The sequence below is a fragment of the Coregonus lavaretus genome (assembly GCF_964263955.1).
Source record: "Coregonus lavaretus genome assembly, chromosome: 3".
Taxonomy (NCBI): Eukaryota; Metazoa; Chordata; class Actinopteri; order Salmoniformes; family Salmonidae; genus Coregonus; species Coregonus lavaretus.
In genome coordinates this window covers 65,898,305-65,917,378 of record NC_139990.1, presented here as the reverse complement: position 1 = coordinate 65,917,378, position 19,074 = coordinate 65,898,305, and the positions used below count along the sequence as shown (strand labels likewise).

The 19,074-nt window shown below is 40.9% G+C and overlaps 2 protein-coding genes across 2 annotated transcripts in view; both read left to right on the top strand.

Annotated features, from left to right (window-relative positions):
- Positions 1–496: 496 nt before the first annotated feature.
- LOC311115337 (sclerostin domain-containing protein 1-like) lies at positions 497–2,891 on the top strand (the record flags this gene model as incomplete). The annotated part of the gene is made up of 2 exons (XM_084157297.1): positions 497–704; positions 1,879–2,891. 2 exons carry the CDS (start codon positions 497–499, stop codon positions 2,325–2,327), a joined length of 657 nt encoding a protein of 218 aa, XP_084013423.1. The 3' UTR covers positions 2,328–2,891.
- A 2,391-nt stretch (positions 2,892–5,282) lies between these two features.
- LOC311127071 (D-ribitol-5-phosphate cytidylyltransferase-like) overlaps positions 5,283–19,074 on the top strand; it is a 35,926-nt gene continuing 22,134 nt past the window's right edge. The window contains exons 1-7 of the mRNA XM_084158820.1: positions 5,283–5,721; positions 6,199–6,475; positions 7,274–7,423; positions 12,792–12,896; positions 13,225–13,270; positions 13,984–14,081; positions 18,819–18,896. Coding sequence (XP_084014946.1) covers positions 5,492–5,721; positions 6,199–6,475; positions 7,274–7,423; positions 12,792–12,896; positions 13,225–13,270; positions 13,984–14,081; positions 18,819–18,896 — 984 coding nt within the window. The 5' untranslated portion in view covers positions 5,283–5,491. The remainder of the gene's footprint in view (positions 5,722–6,198; positions 6,476–7,273; positions 7,424–12,791; positions 12,897–13,224; positions 13,271–13,983; positions 14,082–18,818; positions 18,897–19,074) is intronic.

Below are 19,074 nucleotides of genomic sequence, written 5' to 3'. Positions count from 1 at the left end.
TGGAAGATTATTAAATGACGAGGGAATATAAAATTGAGATAGGCAAAAAAAAAAAGGCAAAAAAAAAAAAATGAACAGAAAAGGAACACATTATTGTAGAGACCAAAAGTGGGGGCTCTTCTAATATTTTGAATAGATTAAATGTGATGAATAGATTGCGATCTGACTTATAATTATAATGAAGCACAAATTACTCAATAGCACCAAATCCCATCAATTGGAGTGACAGGAACAGGATCATTCCAGATGTTGTAGACTCACTGGCTCTGCTGCGCACAGACAAATGGGCGTGGTTATCCAGTTATGCCCAGCCTTCAGTCAAGAGACCCCATGATGTGCACCTGAGCGGTTGCCAAAACAACACGCGGGCAGGCCAATATAAATGCCCAGAATGTAGTATCTCTGCCGCAGACATATCTCTGCCGCAGACATCAGAGGCACAGAATCAGTTTACTGACAGGTGATCTGCTTATTCCTTACATTCACAGAAGCAAACATGCACTTGAGTGCATGCGAGTCGTGCAACCTGGTATTCTTGTTTTGTATTCTTGTGAGGAGTTGCCAGGCGTTCAATAATGATGCTACGGAGATCCTATACTCGCACGTGGATACCCCTGTGCAGGATGCCCCGAGCAATGTCTCTTTAAATCGGGCAAGAAACGGCGGGAGAGGCGCGGGAAATACTGCTGGGAACGATAGAGTTGGTGAGTACTGTTTCTCAAAACATTAAGAAATTGTGCTTTAAGGTTTTTAACTATTTTCACTTGGTTTTAAACTTTTTTAATTTCAAGACAAGTGTATAGCCAGATTTATTCCAGCACAAGCAGATTTATAGAGGCTTCTACAATTAGTTTGTTGAGATGGTGTTCTCTACATGATATCTGAAATGTAGAAGATAGTAAATAAGCAAAATAAATAGGCAATTAATATACTACATTCTTAATGTAAAAATGTAACTGTTAAAACTACAACCAGCTGTTTTATATATATAGTGGGCCTATGAAATATATCTTATTTATATTCATATTTAGTATTTCATAGTACAATAGAAATGGATAAGATCAGCTCTGGTCAGTAGCTAAGTAGTGACACTCTCCAGAGACAGTATCAGATGCCCTAACTGAGTGAGACCAGGCAAATTTGGCACAATGATCTTCAATACACACACACACACACACACACACACGCACACACAGACACACACACTCCTGGCAGGCGTCCAAGCAAGGCAGTAGTGATGAGTCACCCAGGGCAGCCAGGCTAGTGTTTGGGGAGTGATCGTGTGTCAGCGCCACTGAATGGAGGTGTGTTCCTATGCACAGGAAGTCTGTGATTGTGGCGCTGTTTGACTTGAGCTCTTTCAGGACCCCGAACATGAAGGAGAGAAAAGGAGCCTCTCCTCTCTTCATTCATCAGACTCTGTCATAGAGAAGGGGGCACATTGTCACAGAGGTGTATGGCAGTCTGTGAATGGGGCCCTGGCTTGGATTACAGTGTGAGTGAGGAGCTGTAGCCTGGAGCAGAACAGTGCTGATAGTCTTACCAGTTGCCCGCTGATAATCCTATTAGAAAGCCAGCTCCATTGACATAGCTCAGAACACTAAAGCCCTTCCTCTCATGCAAGAGCAATGCACCATTTCCTCTCTACAAGCCAGTAATCGGTATAGGCTTACAGTCTGTGCCAAAAACCTAAAAATGAACCAAATAGACCAAGACAGCTGTGTTTTTAATGTTTTCTGATCAAAACCCTTTTATGTTACCTGCAGTAGAATTCAAAGTGAAACCAAATAGTTTGGGGCTACAAAATGATGTTTTAATCTTCACTAGATGTTCAAAGTGGTTTGATTCTCATCGTTTTTCTGTTTCTCTCTCTTACAGATCAGAGAAGCCAAGTTGGCTGTAGAGAGCTGAGGTCTACCAAGTACATCTCTGATGGCCAATGCACAAGCATCAACCCCATAAAGGAGCTAGTATGTGCTGGCGAGTGCCTCCCCGCCCAGATGCTTCCCAACTGGATCGGTGGTGGCTACGGCAGAAAGTTCTGGAGCCGGAGGAACAGTCAGGACTGGCGCTGCGTCAACGACAAGACGCGCACCCAACGCATCCAGCTGCAGTGCCAAGATGGCAGCACAAGAACATACAAAATCACAGTGGTCACCTCGTGCAAGTGTAAGAGGTACTCCCGGAAACACAACGAGTCAAGCCATATGAAGTTTGAGGAGCCTACCTTGTCTCAGCCCCAGCTTCTCCACAAACACAAAGCCAAAGCCAAAAGGAGGCTAGGGAAGATCAAGCTAAACGAGAACTGGCATGAAGCAGAGCCCTAAGGCAGGACTGCAGAATGCCTCAGTGACTGTGGTCTTGGATTATCTCTTATTGGGACTGGCTTGTTGTGAGGAGGACCACTGAGAGTGACTTTGTAAATGTGAATGGCCTTCTACATCTGAGGACCAATGGGCACCATTAAATCATTAGCTAATTAGATGAAATGAACCTAAATGGGGTCATCATGATCAATTGAACTGTCTGGAACTTTAAGATAACTCACATCATTCAAGATCTTGTATGACAATGTAAACCTGCACTTCACTCCATTATGCAAACACAGTTTTACAGCCAATATAATGTAATAAAATAGGCTCTGCATGAAAAGGGATTTCCCAACACAAAAGCACCACAAATACACAACACAATGTAAATATGTGTACATATATAGTATCATATAGTCCTCTGAAGTATGATAACATATGTATAAACGTTTTCTATAAGATGTATATGATGTAATATATATTTTGTATTGCTATTCATTTGATAAACCTTTTATATGCATCACACATATTTGTCATTGCTCATGTTTCATTGAAAAAATAATAAATGTTAACACAAACTTCACCTTATTGTATTGTGTTGGTTCTTACTTTAGAGACCTACTTTGCCACTTTAAAATAGAATATTACCCAGTATTATTAACTTCCAATACATGCATACTTTGCATACTTTATTGACAACGAGGCCTGCCCTTGATGTTCCCCCTGCAATTATTTTATGTCCCGGGGGCCATATTCAAGTTCTTGTTTCATTGATGTTAATCCATGTCCTGTGGTAGGCTACTTACACATAGTCATTTAGTTATAAACATATCTTGGGTGGCAGCGCATGTCGACCACCTACAAATCTGTAGGCCTACCCCAAATTGCTTTATGGACCACTAGATGGACTTTCAACTAGATGGACCCCTTGACTTTTTCCACATTTTGTTACTGTACAGCCGTATTCTAAAATTGATAAAATTGTTTTTCCCGTCATTCATCTATACACAATACCCCATAATGACTAAGCCAAAACAGGTTTGTAATTATAATTTTTTTTTAAACGGAAAGTATTCAGACCCTTTACTCAGTACTTTGTTGAAGCACATTTGGCAGCGATTACAGCCTCGAGTCTTTACATTTTAGTCATTTAGCAGACGCTCTTATCCAGAGCGACTTACAGTTAGTGAGTGCATACATTTTTTTTTTCTTCTTGGGAATGATGCTACAAGCGTGGCACACCTGTATTTGGGGAGTTTCTCCCATTCTTCTCTGCAGATCCTCTCAAGCTCTGTCAGGTTGGATGGGGAGCATCGCTGCACAGCTATTTTCAGGTATCTCCAGAGATGTTCGATCGGGTTCAAGTCCGGGCTCTGGCTGGGCCACTCAAAGACATTCAGAGACTTGTCCCGAATACACTCCTGTGTTGTCTTGGCTGTGTGCTTAGGGTCATTGTCCTGTTGGAAGGTGAACCTTTGCCCCAGTCTGAGGTCCTGAGCGCTCTGGAGCAGGTTTTCATCAAGGATCTCTCTGTACTTTGCTCCATTCATCTTTCCCTCGATCCTGACTAATCTTCCAGTCCCTGCCGCTGAAAAACATCCCCTCAGCATGATGCTGCCACCACCATGCTTCACTGTAGGGATGGTGTCAGGTTTCCTCCAGACATGACGCTTGACATTCAGGACAAAGAGTTCAATCTTGGTTTCATCAGACCAGAGAATTTTGTTTCTCATGGTCTGAGAGTCCTTTAGGTGCCTTTTGGCAAACTCCAAGCGGGCTGTCGTGTGCCTTTTACTGAGGAGTGGCTTCCGTCTGGCCACTCTACCATAAATGTCTGATTGGTGGAGTGCTGCAGAGATAGTTGTCTTTCTGGAAGGTTCTCCCATCTCCACAGAGGAACTCTGGAGCTCTGTCAGAGTGACCATCGGGTTCTTGGTCACCTCCCTGACCAAGGCCCTTCTCCCCCAATTGCTCAGTTTGGCTGGGCGGTCAGCTCTAGGAAGAGTCTTGGTGGTCCCAAACTTCTTCCATTTAAGAATTATGGAGGCCACTGTGTTCTTGGGGACTTTCAAAGCTGCAGACATTTTTTGGTACCCCTCCCCAGATCTGTGCCTCGACACAATCCTGTCTCGGAGCTCTACAGACAATTCCTTCGACCTCTTGGCTTGGTTTTTTCTCTGACATGCACTGTCAACTGTGGGATCTTATATAGACAGGTGTGTGCCTTTCCAAATCATGTCCAATCAATTGAATTTACCACAGGTGGACTCCAATCAAGTTGTAGAACCATCTCAAGGATGATCAATGGAAACAGGATGCACCTGAGCTCAATTTCGAATCTCATAGCAAAGGGTCTGAATACTTATGTAAATAAGGTATTTCCATTTTTTATTTTTAATACATTTGCAAAAATGTCTAAAAACCTGTTTTCGCTTGTCATTATGGGGTATTGTGTGTAGATTGATGAGGATTTGTATTTATTTCATCAATTTTAGAATAAGGCTGTAACTTAACAAAATGTGGAACAAGTCAAGGGGTCTGAATACTTTCCGAATACGCTGTAGGTCAAGTAACCCCATATAGTATAGGCCTACACATACAATTATCATATCACACTAGTTATACTTTACTTTTGCACCAGATCAAGCAAGTTTGAATACATAAATGAATATGCGCCAGGTAACCTAGTGGTTAAGAGCATTGAGCCAGTAACTGAAAGGTTGCTGGTTCGAAACCCTGAGCCGACTGAAAAATCTGTCGATGTGCCCTTAAGCAAGGCACTTGACCCTAATTGCTCCTATAAGTCACTCTGGATAAGAGCATCTGCTAAATGACTAAAATGTAAATGTATGCTCAATTGCATCAAGCAGTCAAAATTAAAAAGACATGAAAGCATGCAGTATAAGCAAAATGATGTCATAAATAACCACAAATACATAGAACATCAGCAAAGACCCCACAGATAACATTAGTGACGCATAGCTGGCATGGGGCTTCCTTGACAGCGCGCAAGCGTAGCACTCTGGCTGCAACATAACACGATACAAATCGAATCAATCACAAGTCTACGCTACTCCTCCCATAAAGGAATGAATGAAACTGTATACGGGGATACCGGTAGGATGTCCTAATTCATCACCGTTAGTCCGTTTTGACTTCAAATGAATCAATTGCCCTGAAGCATGCAAGAGGAAACGGGCGACATTGACAGGCCTGTTGAACCAGGGCATTTCTCAGCAAGCGAAGCCCGGTTGGACAAGCACATTGCGGGACTTTGCAGCGTCGATTTCCCGGTAGCTGTGGTTCTTCCAGCCGGTGGCAGTGGAGAAAGAACGGGGCTACTGACACCCAAACAGTTCTGCACATTTCTCAACAGACCTCTTATAAGCTACACAATTCAAACTTTCGAGAGGTAACACTTGAAGTGTCGAATGTTTGCATTCAAAAACATATCTGTCCCTGCCCCTTAATCTTGTCACTGCACGAGACAGTAGCCACATGTAAACAAACCACTTCACTGGGGTGTCAAGCGCTTTTATGTTATCGTTGAATCAATTAAGGTTTTGTAATGTCTCATTATCCCATTCAATAGATTTTTACTGAATCCATCAGGTAACACATTCCAATTTTGAGTCTTTCTACAACTTCCAACAACGTCTACAGCCTACTTGTTCTTGATACTACCATGTATCTTTGTTCCATAGTGACCATTTCAGTGGAATTCTGTTGAAATAATGTATGCAAATAATTGCACCAGAATGTGTTATGTATGGTAATATAACAAGTCATGACACAATTAATGAAACAAATAAACTCAACAAGAATGATATGTTCTAACCACAGTACTAAAGGTGTTGACTTATAACTATACACACTGTTTCTTTGACAGAGTGCCATGGATCCAAAGCATTGTTGTGGTGGTTGCCAAGGAGAGCCTCGACCTGATGATGGACATTATCCACCGCTTCCACCACAGAAAGGTCCTAGTGGTACATGGTGGATCTACTCGCCACAGATCTATATTCAATGGGGTCCGGGCCCTCAGTGAGGGAGAGGATGGTACGGCCCGCGTCAAACCAAAGGTGGTAATCATCCATGATGCAGTGCGGCCCTTTGTGGAAGAGGACTTCCTCCACAAGATAACAATGGCTGCCAAAGAGCAAGGGGTTTGTACATATTCAAACTTCTCTATCTCTTCCACCCCAACACAGTAAGTGGGGCTCAGATGGACTGATTCATTGCTCTCAACTGTAGCCATGTACACCTACTGTAAGCCATCACACATGAAAACCACATTGGCTGATATTAGTGGGTAAGGAAGACATCGATATGTTTAGATGGTGATTCATATTTCAATTTTACTTGCTGTGACATGATATTGTTGAAGGCTGGTCACAAAAGTGAGAAGTGAGCACAGGAGCTCTTTGACATTGGGGCTGACATTTACTGTGTGTGTGTGTGTGTGGGTGGGTGGGTGTAAGTGACTGACTCTCAATGACAGCAGTCTGGTCTTCATTAACTTGCCAGTATCCCCGATCATGATAAAATGTCAGTCTTCTCCGAAGAGCATGATATTCATTTGGATTTTAACAACATGTGTAACACACATAACACATGTTTGCTTTCATTCCATTTGCAAGTCATTTTGTACCCACTATCTCATTGACCATACTTATTCTTGGCACAATGGGGATTTCCATCCTCAATCATGTCATGGTCACAAGAAAATATGATCTCGGGAATGTTGTTCATTAAGAACTTCCAATTGTACAGGAAAGGCATTGTGTACACAAGCTGTTGTTTAGCTAGGATGTATTGTTGGTATCCAGCCATGGTTAGAGCTAGTGTGGTAAGCCTGAAGACACAACAGGATCGGAACCATTTGATACATTTTGGATGATGTGTGTGTTTGCCATAAAGAATAAAAAAGAATGACGTATTCCGATCTGTTTATTATTTTGCAGGCTGCTGGGGCTATCCGACCTCTGGTTTCCACGGTGATTGCTACCACATTGGAGGGCTACCTGGACCATTCTCTGGAGAGAACCAAGTACAGAGCCAGTGAGATGCACCAGGGATTCATCTATGATGTAATCTACCAGGCTTATCAGAGGGTAGGTACTTGTAAGCACTAGGCAGCTCTTGTACACAAGCATCTCTTGTAGTCTACCCAAGGTCCAGTCAATAAAAACTGGTAGCCTGTTTTTGGGGCTATGTAAAAAATACATAGCCCCGTGAACCCAGCCTGATCTCACGATAACGCACATTCTGTTTCAATTAAACAGAACGTGAGTGCACCGGTCAGTCTGCTTGACCTGGCTAAAAATGACTATGTTTCCCATGCACATTTGAATTAGGGATGTGACTGATAAAACAACAAACTATTGAATGATTTTCTTAAATGGAAATATGCCAACAAGGATGCACCTTGTCCAAACCTAGCCTTGTACAGTAGTAAGTTCTCACGTTTAGATAATGTTTTTGTGAAGTTGTCTTCACCTCTGGTCAGGGAAATAGAGAACCTTGGATGTCTGCAAAACCTTTTTCCAAATCGAGCACTAGTCATGTCCTGCAGGTTTTTAATGTTCCCTCTCAATGTCAAATAATTGCTTTAAAAGGTCCCTCGAATCACATAAAATGACAGTCAGAGAGAGATTTATGCTTGAGAAATAATTATGCCCAGCAATGTGACTAGATGACAAAAGACTTTATGATTCTCATACATCACACCAAGTCTTTACAGTCGTCCATTGTTCACCAGATGTGCTCGAACCTGCAGGGTTTCAAGCTGAAGAGTTTGTGGTGAGGGTGCCTTCATTTTCACTACGGCGTGATTATGTCTGGGAAAGAAATGACACATTAATATACTCTGGCACTGTGAAGCGTATCACTGTCGAACAAAATAAAAATACCTCTTGGCTTTGGTAAAGGTAACGTAAAAATAACATTGAAGTAACATGGTTAATACAGGTCTAACTGTCTGTGATTTCTTTTCTTAACATGTGAGACGATTTGGTCGTTTGGAGGAAGGATTGTTGACATATATTTGACATCTTTATTTGAAAGCGTAATTCAAATTTTGGCCTTATCCAGGCCTCCTTTAAGACTCAATAATGATTCATCTGTAGGTGCTACAAAACATTGGTGTCATATGAAGCTTTACCGCTTGCTCTGTAGAATGAGTAGTATTTTGATTTCAATAACAATTGATGAATTAATGAATATTGAAAAATATAAACATGAACAATGTTTGGATTCGTTACTTGGAAAAGCAATCTATTACTTATTACTCGTTATATATATATATTTTTAAAGCTTTCTATTCAGCACGAAGCTCGACTATAGGCCTACCTGTAGGCTATCAGATGAGCGAAGGTGTAGATTTTCCTTTGGTACTTTTTGCCGTTGTTTGGTAGGTTTCGTTTGACTTACATACTGTAGGTCCTTGATGATAAGTAATCCCTTTGATTATATGCCTTGTATTTCAATGCATTATTATGTGTAGGATTTATCTGACATAGTTTGCATTCGCCCACGGTCAGTTAATGCACCGGTTATTTGAATTTTGAGGTCGGCATTTGAAGTCGGACTTGTTGTGATTGATAGCCTGTATTTAATGGCTTTAATATGTAGGCTATATATATTTTTGTAAAGCTGCCAGGATGTTTATGGACAATATTCCTTTGATGTGTTAGTTTTATCAAGATATAATTTTGTTGTGATAAGAGGCACTTTTCCGTTTTGAATTACATTTAATCAGATTTCAATTGTTTATATGGAAATTGCGTTAGAACATATTCAATATGATTTATGTTTTATCATAATGAGTATAAATGTCTCCTCTTTAACACATTTCTGTGGAACAATTCCATATAGGGTGAATATCGGTGTGCCAATTGGAAGCTGGGGATGATTAGGGACAGGTTGGGGAATTTAACCATGAATCTGGGGTTAACACCCATACTCTTACGATAAGTGCCATGGTATCTTTAGTGACCACAGAGGTTTAACATCTCATCTGAAAGACGGCACCCTACACTGGGCAATGTCCCCAATCACTGCCCTGGGGCATTTTTATTTATATATTTTATTTTTTACCAGAGGAACGAGTGCCTCATACTGGCCCTCCAACACCACTTCAAGCATCATCTGGTCTCGCATCCAGGGACCAACCAGGACCAACCCTGCTTAGTTTCAGAGCTGAAATGTCTTGTCAATAAGTATTCAACCCCTTTGTTATGGCAAGCCTAAATAAGTTCAGTAGTAAAAATGTGCATAATAAATGGACTAATAATAATAGTTTTTAACATGATTTTTGAATGACTACCTCATCTCTGTACCCCACACATACAATTCTCTGTAAGGTCCCTCAGTCGAGCAGTGAATTTCAAACACAGATTCAACCACAAATACCACAGAGGTTTTCCAATGCCTCGCAAAGAAGGGCACCTATTGGAAGATGGGTAAGTTTGTTATAAAAAGCAGACATTGAATATCCCTCTGAGCATGGTGAAGTTATTAACTTACACTTTGGATGGTGTACACCCAGTCACTACACAGATTCAGGCGTCCTTCCTAGCTCAGTTGCCGGAGAGGAAGGAAACCGCTCGGTGAATTCACCACGAGGCCAATGGTGACTTTAAAACAGTTACAGAGTTTAATGGCTGTTATAGGAGAAAACTGAGGATGGATCAACATTGTAATTACTCCACAATACTAACCCAATTGACAGAGTGAAAACAAGGAAGCCTGTACAGAATATAAAATATCCCAAAATATGCATCCTTTTTGCAACAAGACACTAAAGTAATACTGCAAAAAATGTGGCAAAGCAATTCCCTTTTTTTCCAGAATACAAAGTGTTATGTTTGGGGCAAATCCAATACAACACATTACTGACTACCACTCTCCATATTTTCAAGCATAGTGGTGGCTGCATCATGTTATGGGAATGCTTGTAATCTTTATGGACTGGGGAGTTTTTCAGGTAAAAAAGAAACGGAATAGAGCTAAGCACAGGAAAAATCCTAGAAGAAAACCTGGTTCAGTCTGCTTTCCAACAGACACAGAGATGAATTCACCTTTCAGCAGGACAATAACCTAAAACACAAGGCCAACTCTACACTGGAGTTGCTTACCAAGAAGACACTGAATGTTCCTGAGTGGCCGAGTTACAGTTTTGAAATAAATCTGCTTGAAAATCTATGGCAAGACTTAAAAATGGTTGTTTAGCAATGATCATCAACCAAGTTGACAGAGCTTGAAGAATTTTGAAAAGAATAATGGGCAAATGTTGCACAATCCGGGTGTGGAAAGCTCTTAGAGTCTTAGCCAGAAAGACTCACAGCTGTAATCGCTGCAAAAGGTGATTCTAAGGTGTTGACTCAGGGGGTTGAATACTTATCTAATCAAGATATATGAGTGTTTTATTTTTCATATTTTATTTTACAAATGTTAGTATTTCTCTTCCACTTTGACATGGGAGAGTATTTTGTGTAGATCATTAATTATGAATGTTCCACAAAAATACCTAAAGAGTGTTTTAATACATTTAATTTGTATGAATAATTGACGTTTATCATGAATATATATTATTTACTCGTGTACTCTCTCAATTATCCTTCTTTACAATAAATAATTAAGTGTCCCTCTTTGCCAATCAAGGTGGCCCAATTTGCCAGTATCGGACACGTTACTTGGAAAAAGTAACTAATAGTAATACAATATTTGAACACAGTAACTTGTTATATTACTAATAAAAGTAATACATTACTGTAACACAATACTTTTGTAACTCATTACCCCCAACACTGAAAATGTTTTGATTTGGTGAATTTTTCAAAATATTGTTGAACATAATATACTCTACAGGCATTTCAAAGTTCTAGAGTGCGATCTCTTCTACTTTTAGAGTTATGATCCAATTTGTAAGCATTACAAACAGTGAATGTGAAAATCTATTCAAAACAGTTGCCCTCTGCTGGTGATGTGCAATGATAGAAGTAAAAGGAGGGCTGTGATTGGTTACATTGCCTACTATGACAATTCCTCTGTATAAAATAGTCCATAACATTAAAACTAGCAAAGATTCCACTTTGGAACTTTGATATTCCTGTAGAGTATATTATGTTCAACAATATTGAAACATTTGCCAAATCAAAAAGGGTATATTTTCAATATTCATGTTTCTATTTTTAAATATTCATACATTAATGTAAGAAAATCATTATTGAAATCAAAATACTACTCCTATTACAGAGCAAGCGGTAAAGCTTCATATGAAACACATTTTTCTTTGTAGCACCTACAGATGAAACATTATAAATTCTTAAAGGCTTTTTCTGTCTATCACAAATCCGTCAGTGCAAAAATTCACCATATTTATTTTTCAAACAGCCCAGATACTTCAGAGCTCTGCTATTTGAACCTTGGCTCCATTAGATGGTGATGCAGATACCAGTGTTTTGAAGGACGTAGGAAGCCTTGACTAAGAGCCGAAGTATGGGTCCAATTGGAGCTCCATTTGTCTGCAGTTATTTTGGTTCCTGGCACATACGAATTTTAGATTACCAGGGAGCCCTGTTGATTTTGGCTTTGACTCTCTGAAAATGAGAGCACATTCACTATGCAAGTGAATCAGAGTGTCAAGGCCAGTCAAGTAGCATCTCACCGAAAATTAAGACAAATTTGTAGTGATGTAAGTGTATTTGTGAGAACGAGAGGCTCTGGCGCAATGGGGGGGGTGCCCCACCCCCACCCCCTCTCCACTTGTGTCCATCAAAGTTGGGAAAGTGTAAGGTGTCTGTCAAGTTAGCACTGTAGGACATATTCTAAAAAATCTACGTGAGCCTCACATTTGTAGTTTGACATGCATTGAGCCTGGCAGAACTCTGGGCTGAAAAGACAAAGGCGAGACACTCTATCCTGTCTCCAGTGTATGCCTTTGTACTGGGAGAAAATGCTACAGGTTCAATTACCATATTTCTCCTGTAATTTCGACTTCAGTTCCAGGGTCCTGAGAAAAATACCCTCTCTTTTATAACCCCAATAAATTATTGTCCACATATTATCTCAGGTAGCATGAGTTAGCCTTTAGCCTTTGTAGTCCACACACAGTATCTTAAAAGCCATGAGCTCATCGCTTATATCAAATTTTCAATGCAATGCAAACTACAGCAATGGCAATCTGATTCCAATGTGTTCTCACTGCACTGGGCCAAAGTGTTATGAACTCAACTAACTCAACTGTTGTTTGATTTGGGGTGGCAGGTAGCCTAGTGGCGAAAGGTCGCTGGTTCGACTCCCCGAGCAGACTAGGTGAAACATTTTGTTTAGATGTAAATATGGTCGATGTGAGTTTGTGACCTATTCTCCTTTGTTTGTCCCCAGAAGACTTGCTCAACTCTGTTTAAGAAATAGGAACTAACTCAGTTTATTATGCATCGTCAACAATCCCACGCCTCTTGTGTCCTGTCCTCATAGTGCAGCGCGTCAGACTTTGAGTTTGGCACCGAGTGCCTTCATCTGGCTCTGCAGTACTGTGGCACCAATGCCAAGCTCATCGAGGGCCCGCCAACCCTGTGGAAGGTGAGCCAGCCTGGGACACTGGAACTCAGTTTGGGACAATGCCTATAAGCCTAAATTAGGCCATTGTCTTAGCACTAACTGTATGCTTATTACTAGTTTGTTACACAGGGACAAGTACAGATTTTAATTTATACATTGTGTATTGTATTTAATACTATTTGATATGATGACTGAAAGTAAAGGGTTTTTATGGTTTTGATAGACTTGAAATAAGCCAGTAATGGGGTAAGGCCTATGAATCTAAATATATTTGCACTAAAATTAACAATGCTTTTTAGAGCAGGTTTGATGCTAACATGTTGTTAAACTAAGTTTATTTGTGCTGTAGGTGACCTACAAAAGAGATCTGGCTGCAGCAGAGTCCATTGTCAAAGGTATGTGACTGTGTATCTGTATGTATGTTTATACACAACTTCATCATTATACTGTTTTTAAGTGCAATATTTACATGATGATTGTTTGCCTCAGACAGTAACCATGTACTTTATAGACCTAATGCATGTTATCACTATTTTCTATACAACATAAGTGATGTAAAGGTGTTTTGTCCTGTGTGAGGCAATGCCAGTTTAGAATGGAATGGAGTGACGTAGACGAGAAATAGAATAGTATTTTATTGTTCTCCCAGGAAAATATTCTATGAAGTCTTGTTTAGGTTTGTCAGAAAGAACGGGAGGGTGTTTGCAGTCTCTGATGTGAATGCCATCCGTACAAGTCAGGGCAGGGTAGAGCCATCATGGTCTCTACACAATCAGGGAAACATACATAAAGTCATCAACCCTACTCTTTACCTCTGTATGCACCTGGGCCAACCAATTAGATTATGACATATTGACAATAGTAATTATACCAAGAGAGCTTTGTGTATGAATGAATTCATTGTTTGTGTGTGTTTGGAGCATATGCAAGAATACATCTTCATCTGTGTGTGTGTGTGTTTCTTTGGCACATCACTTCCCCACGTAAATCAAGTTGAATCCCGAGTGCTGATGATGTAAATTAATTCTCACAATGTTTAAAGATGATTAGCATTGCTAAGTAATGGAGATTTACAGCAAAAGTGGTCAAAGTACACTTTCTTTTTCAGAGACTCTCTCGCAGTCGGCTTGTGTTATCACAGGTGGGTCTGCACAGGCTACAGAGCTGGCCAACGCTCTGCAGAGGAGCATGGGAGCTTTGGACATGGTATGGTGATGATGATGTTGATTATGATTACGATTACAATGTTTGTGAGATTCCACATTCGATCATCACATTGATGTTTCTTCCACCCCACCCCTCCAACAACCCCCCTCTCCCAGACCATGTGAGCTCCACTTGGGTGGGCCCTGGTTAGACTAGCCATCTGTGGTCAGACCTATAATGGAGCTTGTCTGAAGGCTTCCACACCCTCCTCCCTCCATCCCCCCTCTGCCTCTCCACCTCTCCACCTCCCCGGCATGACGGAAAGCAGATGGCAGTCATATTGGTCATGCCATGGGAATTGTCTGATTAATTGAGTGTTCAGAGATGAGTCTTCACTCCCACCCTTCGTCCGTCATGTTGAAGGGCTCCCAGTTTCCCCATACCGTCCCCATATGACACATCTCCCATTCATTCTCAGTCATGGTGAAGGGGTCACGGGTTGCCATATCGTCCCCACAAATCATACTGCACAAATCACACTGCACAAATCACACTGCACATCACACTGCACTCCATTCTCATTTGTTTTAAAATGGACACCCCGGCCTCCCAACATACCGTCCCCACATTACTGTCGAGAGTATGTTCCTTCCTGCATATATCAAAAAGTATATACAGTACATCCTCCCTCTGTAGTTGACAACAGAGAGGGGAAATGCATGGCGGATGAAGTGTTTTGGTGTTAGAGGGAGAGCATAGACCCACCGACAGCTCATCCTCCTGTGAAGCAGTGCCAAGCCCTTCATCAGGCAGTACACGTCAAACAGGCAGCGGATCTAGCTGTCGAGGTGCTAGGCAGACCCCTGAGACGTATGGGATCCTAGGAACCTAAGGCTTTGGCTCTGATTGGAACCATCGTTCCCTGCACTCAGGTGGCCGGTGGGGTCATGTTGGGTGCACGCGTGTCTGGGACCAGATACATCTTGATACATCCTTCCCAGGGGTTCGAGGGAGATGAAAGGAGAGGAAACGGAGAAGGAGGAATTAGCTTTGTGATCAGTGCCATTAATGAATCTAATACAGGGGATAAGGGAGGTAGAGGCTGAGCTGAGCTGGAGCTTGGAGGCGAGCACACAGTGTAGTGTGTGTGCAGGTGGAGGATTTGGCAGCTTGTGTATGTGCTATTGTGGGGAGAATATGATTAGGGGATTGTCATAGCAGGATAAATATGGACGTGATCCCATAATCATAGTGGAAGATACAAAATAGACATTCAATTGTATTAATATGCAATATATTATAAACAATGTTCTTGTTAGCACTTTTTTTTCTTGTTCTGTACACAATTTTGGTAAATAAAACTTTTTTTAGGTTTATAAAAGTAGTTGCCTCATGAACCCCAGATCACTTGTCCTTTAACAGACATTACCAGACCTTGTTCAAACAAACAGCTTTTATATCCATTAATGGTTATTTTGATTAATAAGTAAACCTATTAGTGTCATATTTATTTCAGTCTCCTGAGACAAAGGAATTGGAGTTTTACCACAAAAACAATAATTCTGACATTAAATTAGAGCTGCAACTGAAACATCTGCATCTTTTTGAAATTTAGGCTCTGACACAATATGTGTCAGAGCCCAATCAATAGACATTAATGTCATGATAGGAGGGGAGGATTTGATGAAGGGAGAACACCTCCATCCCTTCCTTATCTCTAACATTTTGAGCTTAGTATAAGATAGTATTTCATATTCACTCAAAATTAAATACAATCTTGGAACACATTAATTATATCACTCCTTTTTCCAAAATATTAACCTTGACCTACTAGATATTTTGTCATGGACACAGCCAGATAGAGGAACAGCTAGGGCTAGGCAGGGACAAAGCTCACTGAACTACACTTTGAGCACTTTATTCAAATCATGTCCATCCTTTCTCTTTGTCTGAGTTTCTCAGCATTTCAAACAAGCAACTCATAGTTCGAAAAAGTAATAGGTAACGCTTTATTTTATCGCCTGTTTTAAGCTGGGACTTGGTATTTATATGGTCTTTACTAGGAAACAATGCGGTAACATTGGGTATTTCTTACCACTTATCAAACACTGAACTTTCTGAATTCAAACTCATAGTTTGGGGTAGTTCTCTTTTTTTCCTCTGGCAGCCTGGAACTTGATTTCTGCCTCGGTCACTGACTCTGGTGTGTTCTGTAGTTGGTCCTTGACCTCCTGTCTCCTTGGCTCTCCCAGACGGCCTCCCTGATCTTGAACAAATATCCCATTCCAGGATTTCATGCCCAACCAACCTTGTTTAAATCATGTCAGAAAATGTAATCTCGCAAATCTACATTTCTGACTCTGATGGTTTTCCCTCGGAACCCACAAGCAACTTATCTTTCTGGACCAAATAACCCTCCACATGTTTCCCGTAACCATTTCATATTTCTAATTGTCGTTGTTATTCTAAACGTTTAAAATCGGACAAGTCCCAGTCGGTGCCAAACACAGAGCGTGGATGTTTGTTTCTGTGTTTATTTCCTCTTGTGTATGAAATGTTAGACAGGACCAGGGAATAATTACTAGGAAAACATAAGAGATGAACATGAAATGGATACACTGACTGTAGCATGTTGTACTGTTCATTCCATTCGTATGCAAGGGTGAATTCGTTGAAAGATACACAGCTAAAATGTGGTTACAATTACAGTGAACAAAAAAGCTTTTACCATTTTGGACTGCACTGAATTTTGATTCGATTTACAGTGTAATGAAATTTAACTTGGCTCATCTAGAATCTCCGGGCTTCTTTGTACGCTGTATCATTCTGCCAGGTCAGAGAGACAAAGAGAGCCCAGCAGTGGTTCCCTGTCTCCTTTCATTTGTTCTAATGAGCAATCCAGCCATGGAGAGAATTTAGCGTAAGATCAATGGTGTTCAACTCTAGTCCTGGAGCTTCGCAATGTACAGTGGGGGAAAAAAGTATTTAGTCAGCCACCAATTGTGCAAGTTCTCCCACTTAAAAAGATGGGAGAGGCCTGTAATTTTCATCATAGGTACACGTCAACTATGACAGACAAATTGAGATTTTTTTTCTCCAGAAAATCACATTGTAGGATTTTTAATGAATTTATTTGCAAATTATGGTGGAAAATAAGTATTTGGTCACCTACAAACAAGCAGGATTTCTGGCTCTCACAGACCTGTAACTTCTTCTTTAAGAGGCTCCTCTGTCCTCCACTCGTTACCTGTATTAATGGCACCTGTTTGAACTTGTTATCAGTATAAAAGACACCTGTCCACAACCTCAAACAGTCACACTCTAAACTCCACTATGGCCAAGACCAAAGAGCTGTCAAAGGACACCAGAAACAAAATTGTAGACCTGCACCAGGCTGGGAAGACTGAATCTGCAAAAGGTAAGCAGCTTGGTTTGAAGAAGTCAACTGTGGGAGCAATTATTAGGAAATGGAAGACATACAAGACCACTGATAATCTCCCTCAATCTGGGGCTCCACGCAAGATCTCACCCCGTGGGGTCAAAATGATCACAAGAACGGTGAGCAAAAATCCCAGAACCACACGGGGGGACCTAGTGAATGACCTGCAGAGAGCTGGGACCAAAGTAACAAAGCCTACCATCAGTAACACACTACGCCGCCAGGGACTCAAATCCTGCAGTGCCAGACGTGTCCCCCTGCTTAAGCCAGTACATCTCCAGGCCCGTCTGAAGTTTGCTAGAGTGCATTTGGATGATCCAGAAGAGGATTGGGAGAATGTCATATGGTCAGATGAAACCAAAATATAACTTTTTGGTAAAAACTCAACTCGTCGTGTTTGGAGGACAAAGAATGCTGAGTTGCATCCAAAGAACACCATACCTACTGTGAAGCATGGGGGTGGAAACATCATGCTTTGGGGCTGTTTTTCTGCAAAGGGACCAGGACGACTGATCCGTGTAAAGGAAAGAATGAATGGGGCCATGTATCGTGAGATTTTGAGTGAAAACCTCCTTCCATCAGCAAGGGCATTGAAGATGAAACGTGGCTGGGTCTTTCAGCATGACAATGATCCCAAACACACCGCCCGGGCAACGAAGGAGTGGCTTCGTAAGAAGCATTTCAAGGTCCTGGAGTGGCCTAGCCAGTCTCCAGATCTCAACCCCATAGAAAATCTTTGGAGGGAGTTGAAAGTCCGTGTTGCCCAGCGACAGCCCCAAAACATCACTGCTCTAGAGGAGATCTGCATGGAGGAATGGGCCAAAATACCAGCAACAGTGTGTGAAAACCTTGTGAAGACTTACAGAAAACGTTTGACCTGTGTCATTGCCAACAAAGTATTGAGAAACTTTTGTTATTGACCAAATACTTATTTTCCACCATAATTTGCAAATAAATTCATTAAAAATCCTACAATGTGATTTTCTGGAGAAAAAAAATCTCAATTTGTCTGTCATAGTTGACGTGTACCTATGATGAAAATTACAGGCCTCTCTCATCTTTTTAAGTGGGAGAACTTGCACAATTGGTGGCTGACTAAATACTTTTTTCCCCCACTGTATGCTGGTTTTGTCCTTGCTTTCTAATCAGGGACTAATTTATTATTGGGTAACCAGGTGTGTGGACTGAGACTCTGGCTGAAATTATTTGATCAAGTGCCAGGGATACATTCATACCAGCATGGAAAACCCTCTGGGACTGTAGTTGAGCTCCCCTGCATTCCAATATAATTTAACAGCATTAACTAACATCATTATTTGTTTTTTTCTGTAAAATGTTTCTTTGTATCTTTCTTCAAGGAGGTGGATGTGATCTCAGACTTGATAGGAGACAATGCCAAATCTCTGTCAAAAGAGTGGAACTTTATTCAAGTTTCTGTAAGTTCACACTTCAGGACAAGTTTAGGAAAACAGAAAAGAAGTTAGCCTGTTTCAACATTATGCATATTGTTTATGTTATTGCCAATATGTTTACCATGTTGGAAATAGAAGGTTATGCACATTTTCTTTATTTGCTGTTCAAATAGCCAACTCAACAATATTCCACTATTTTCTG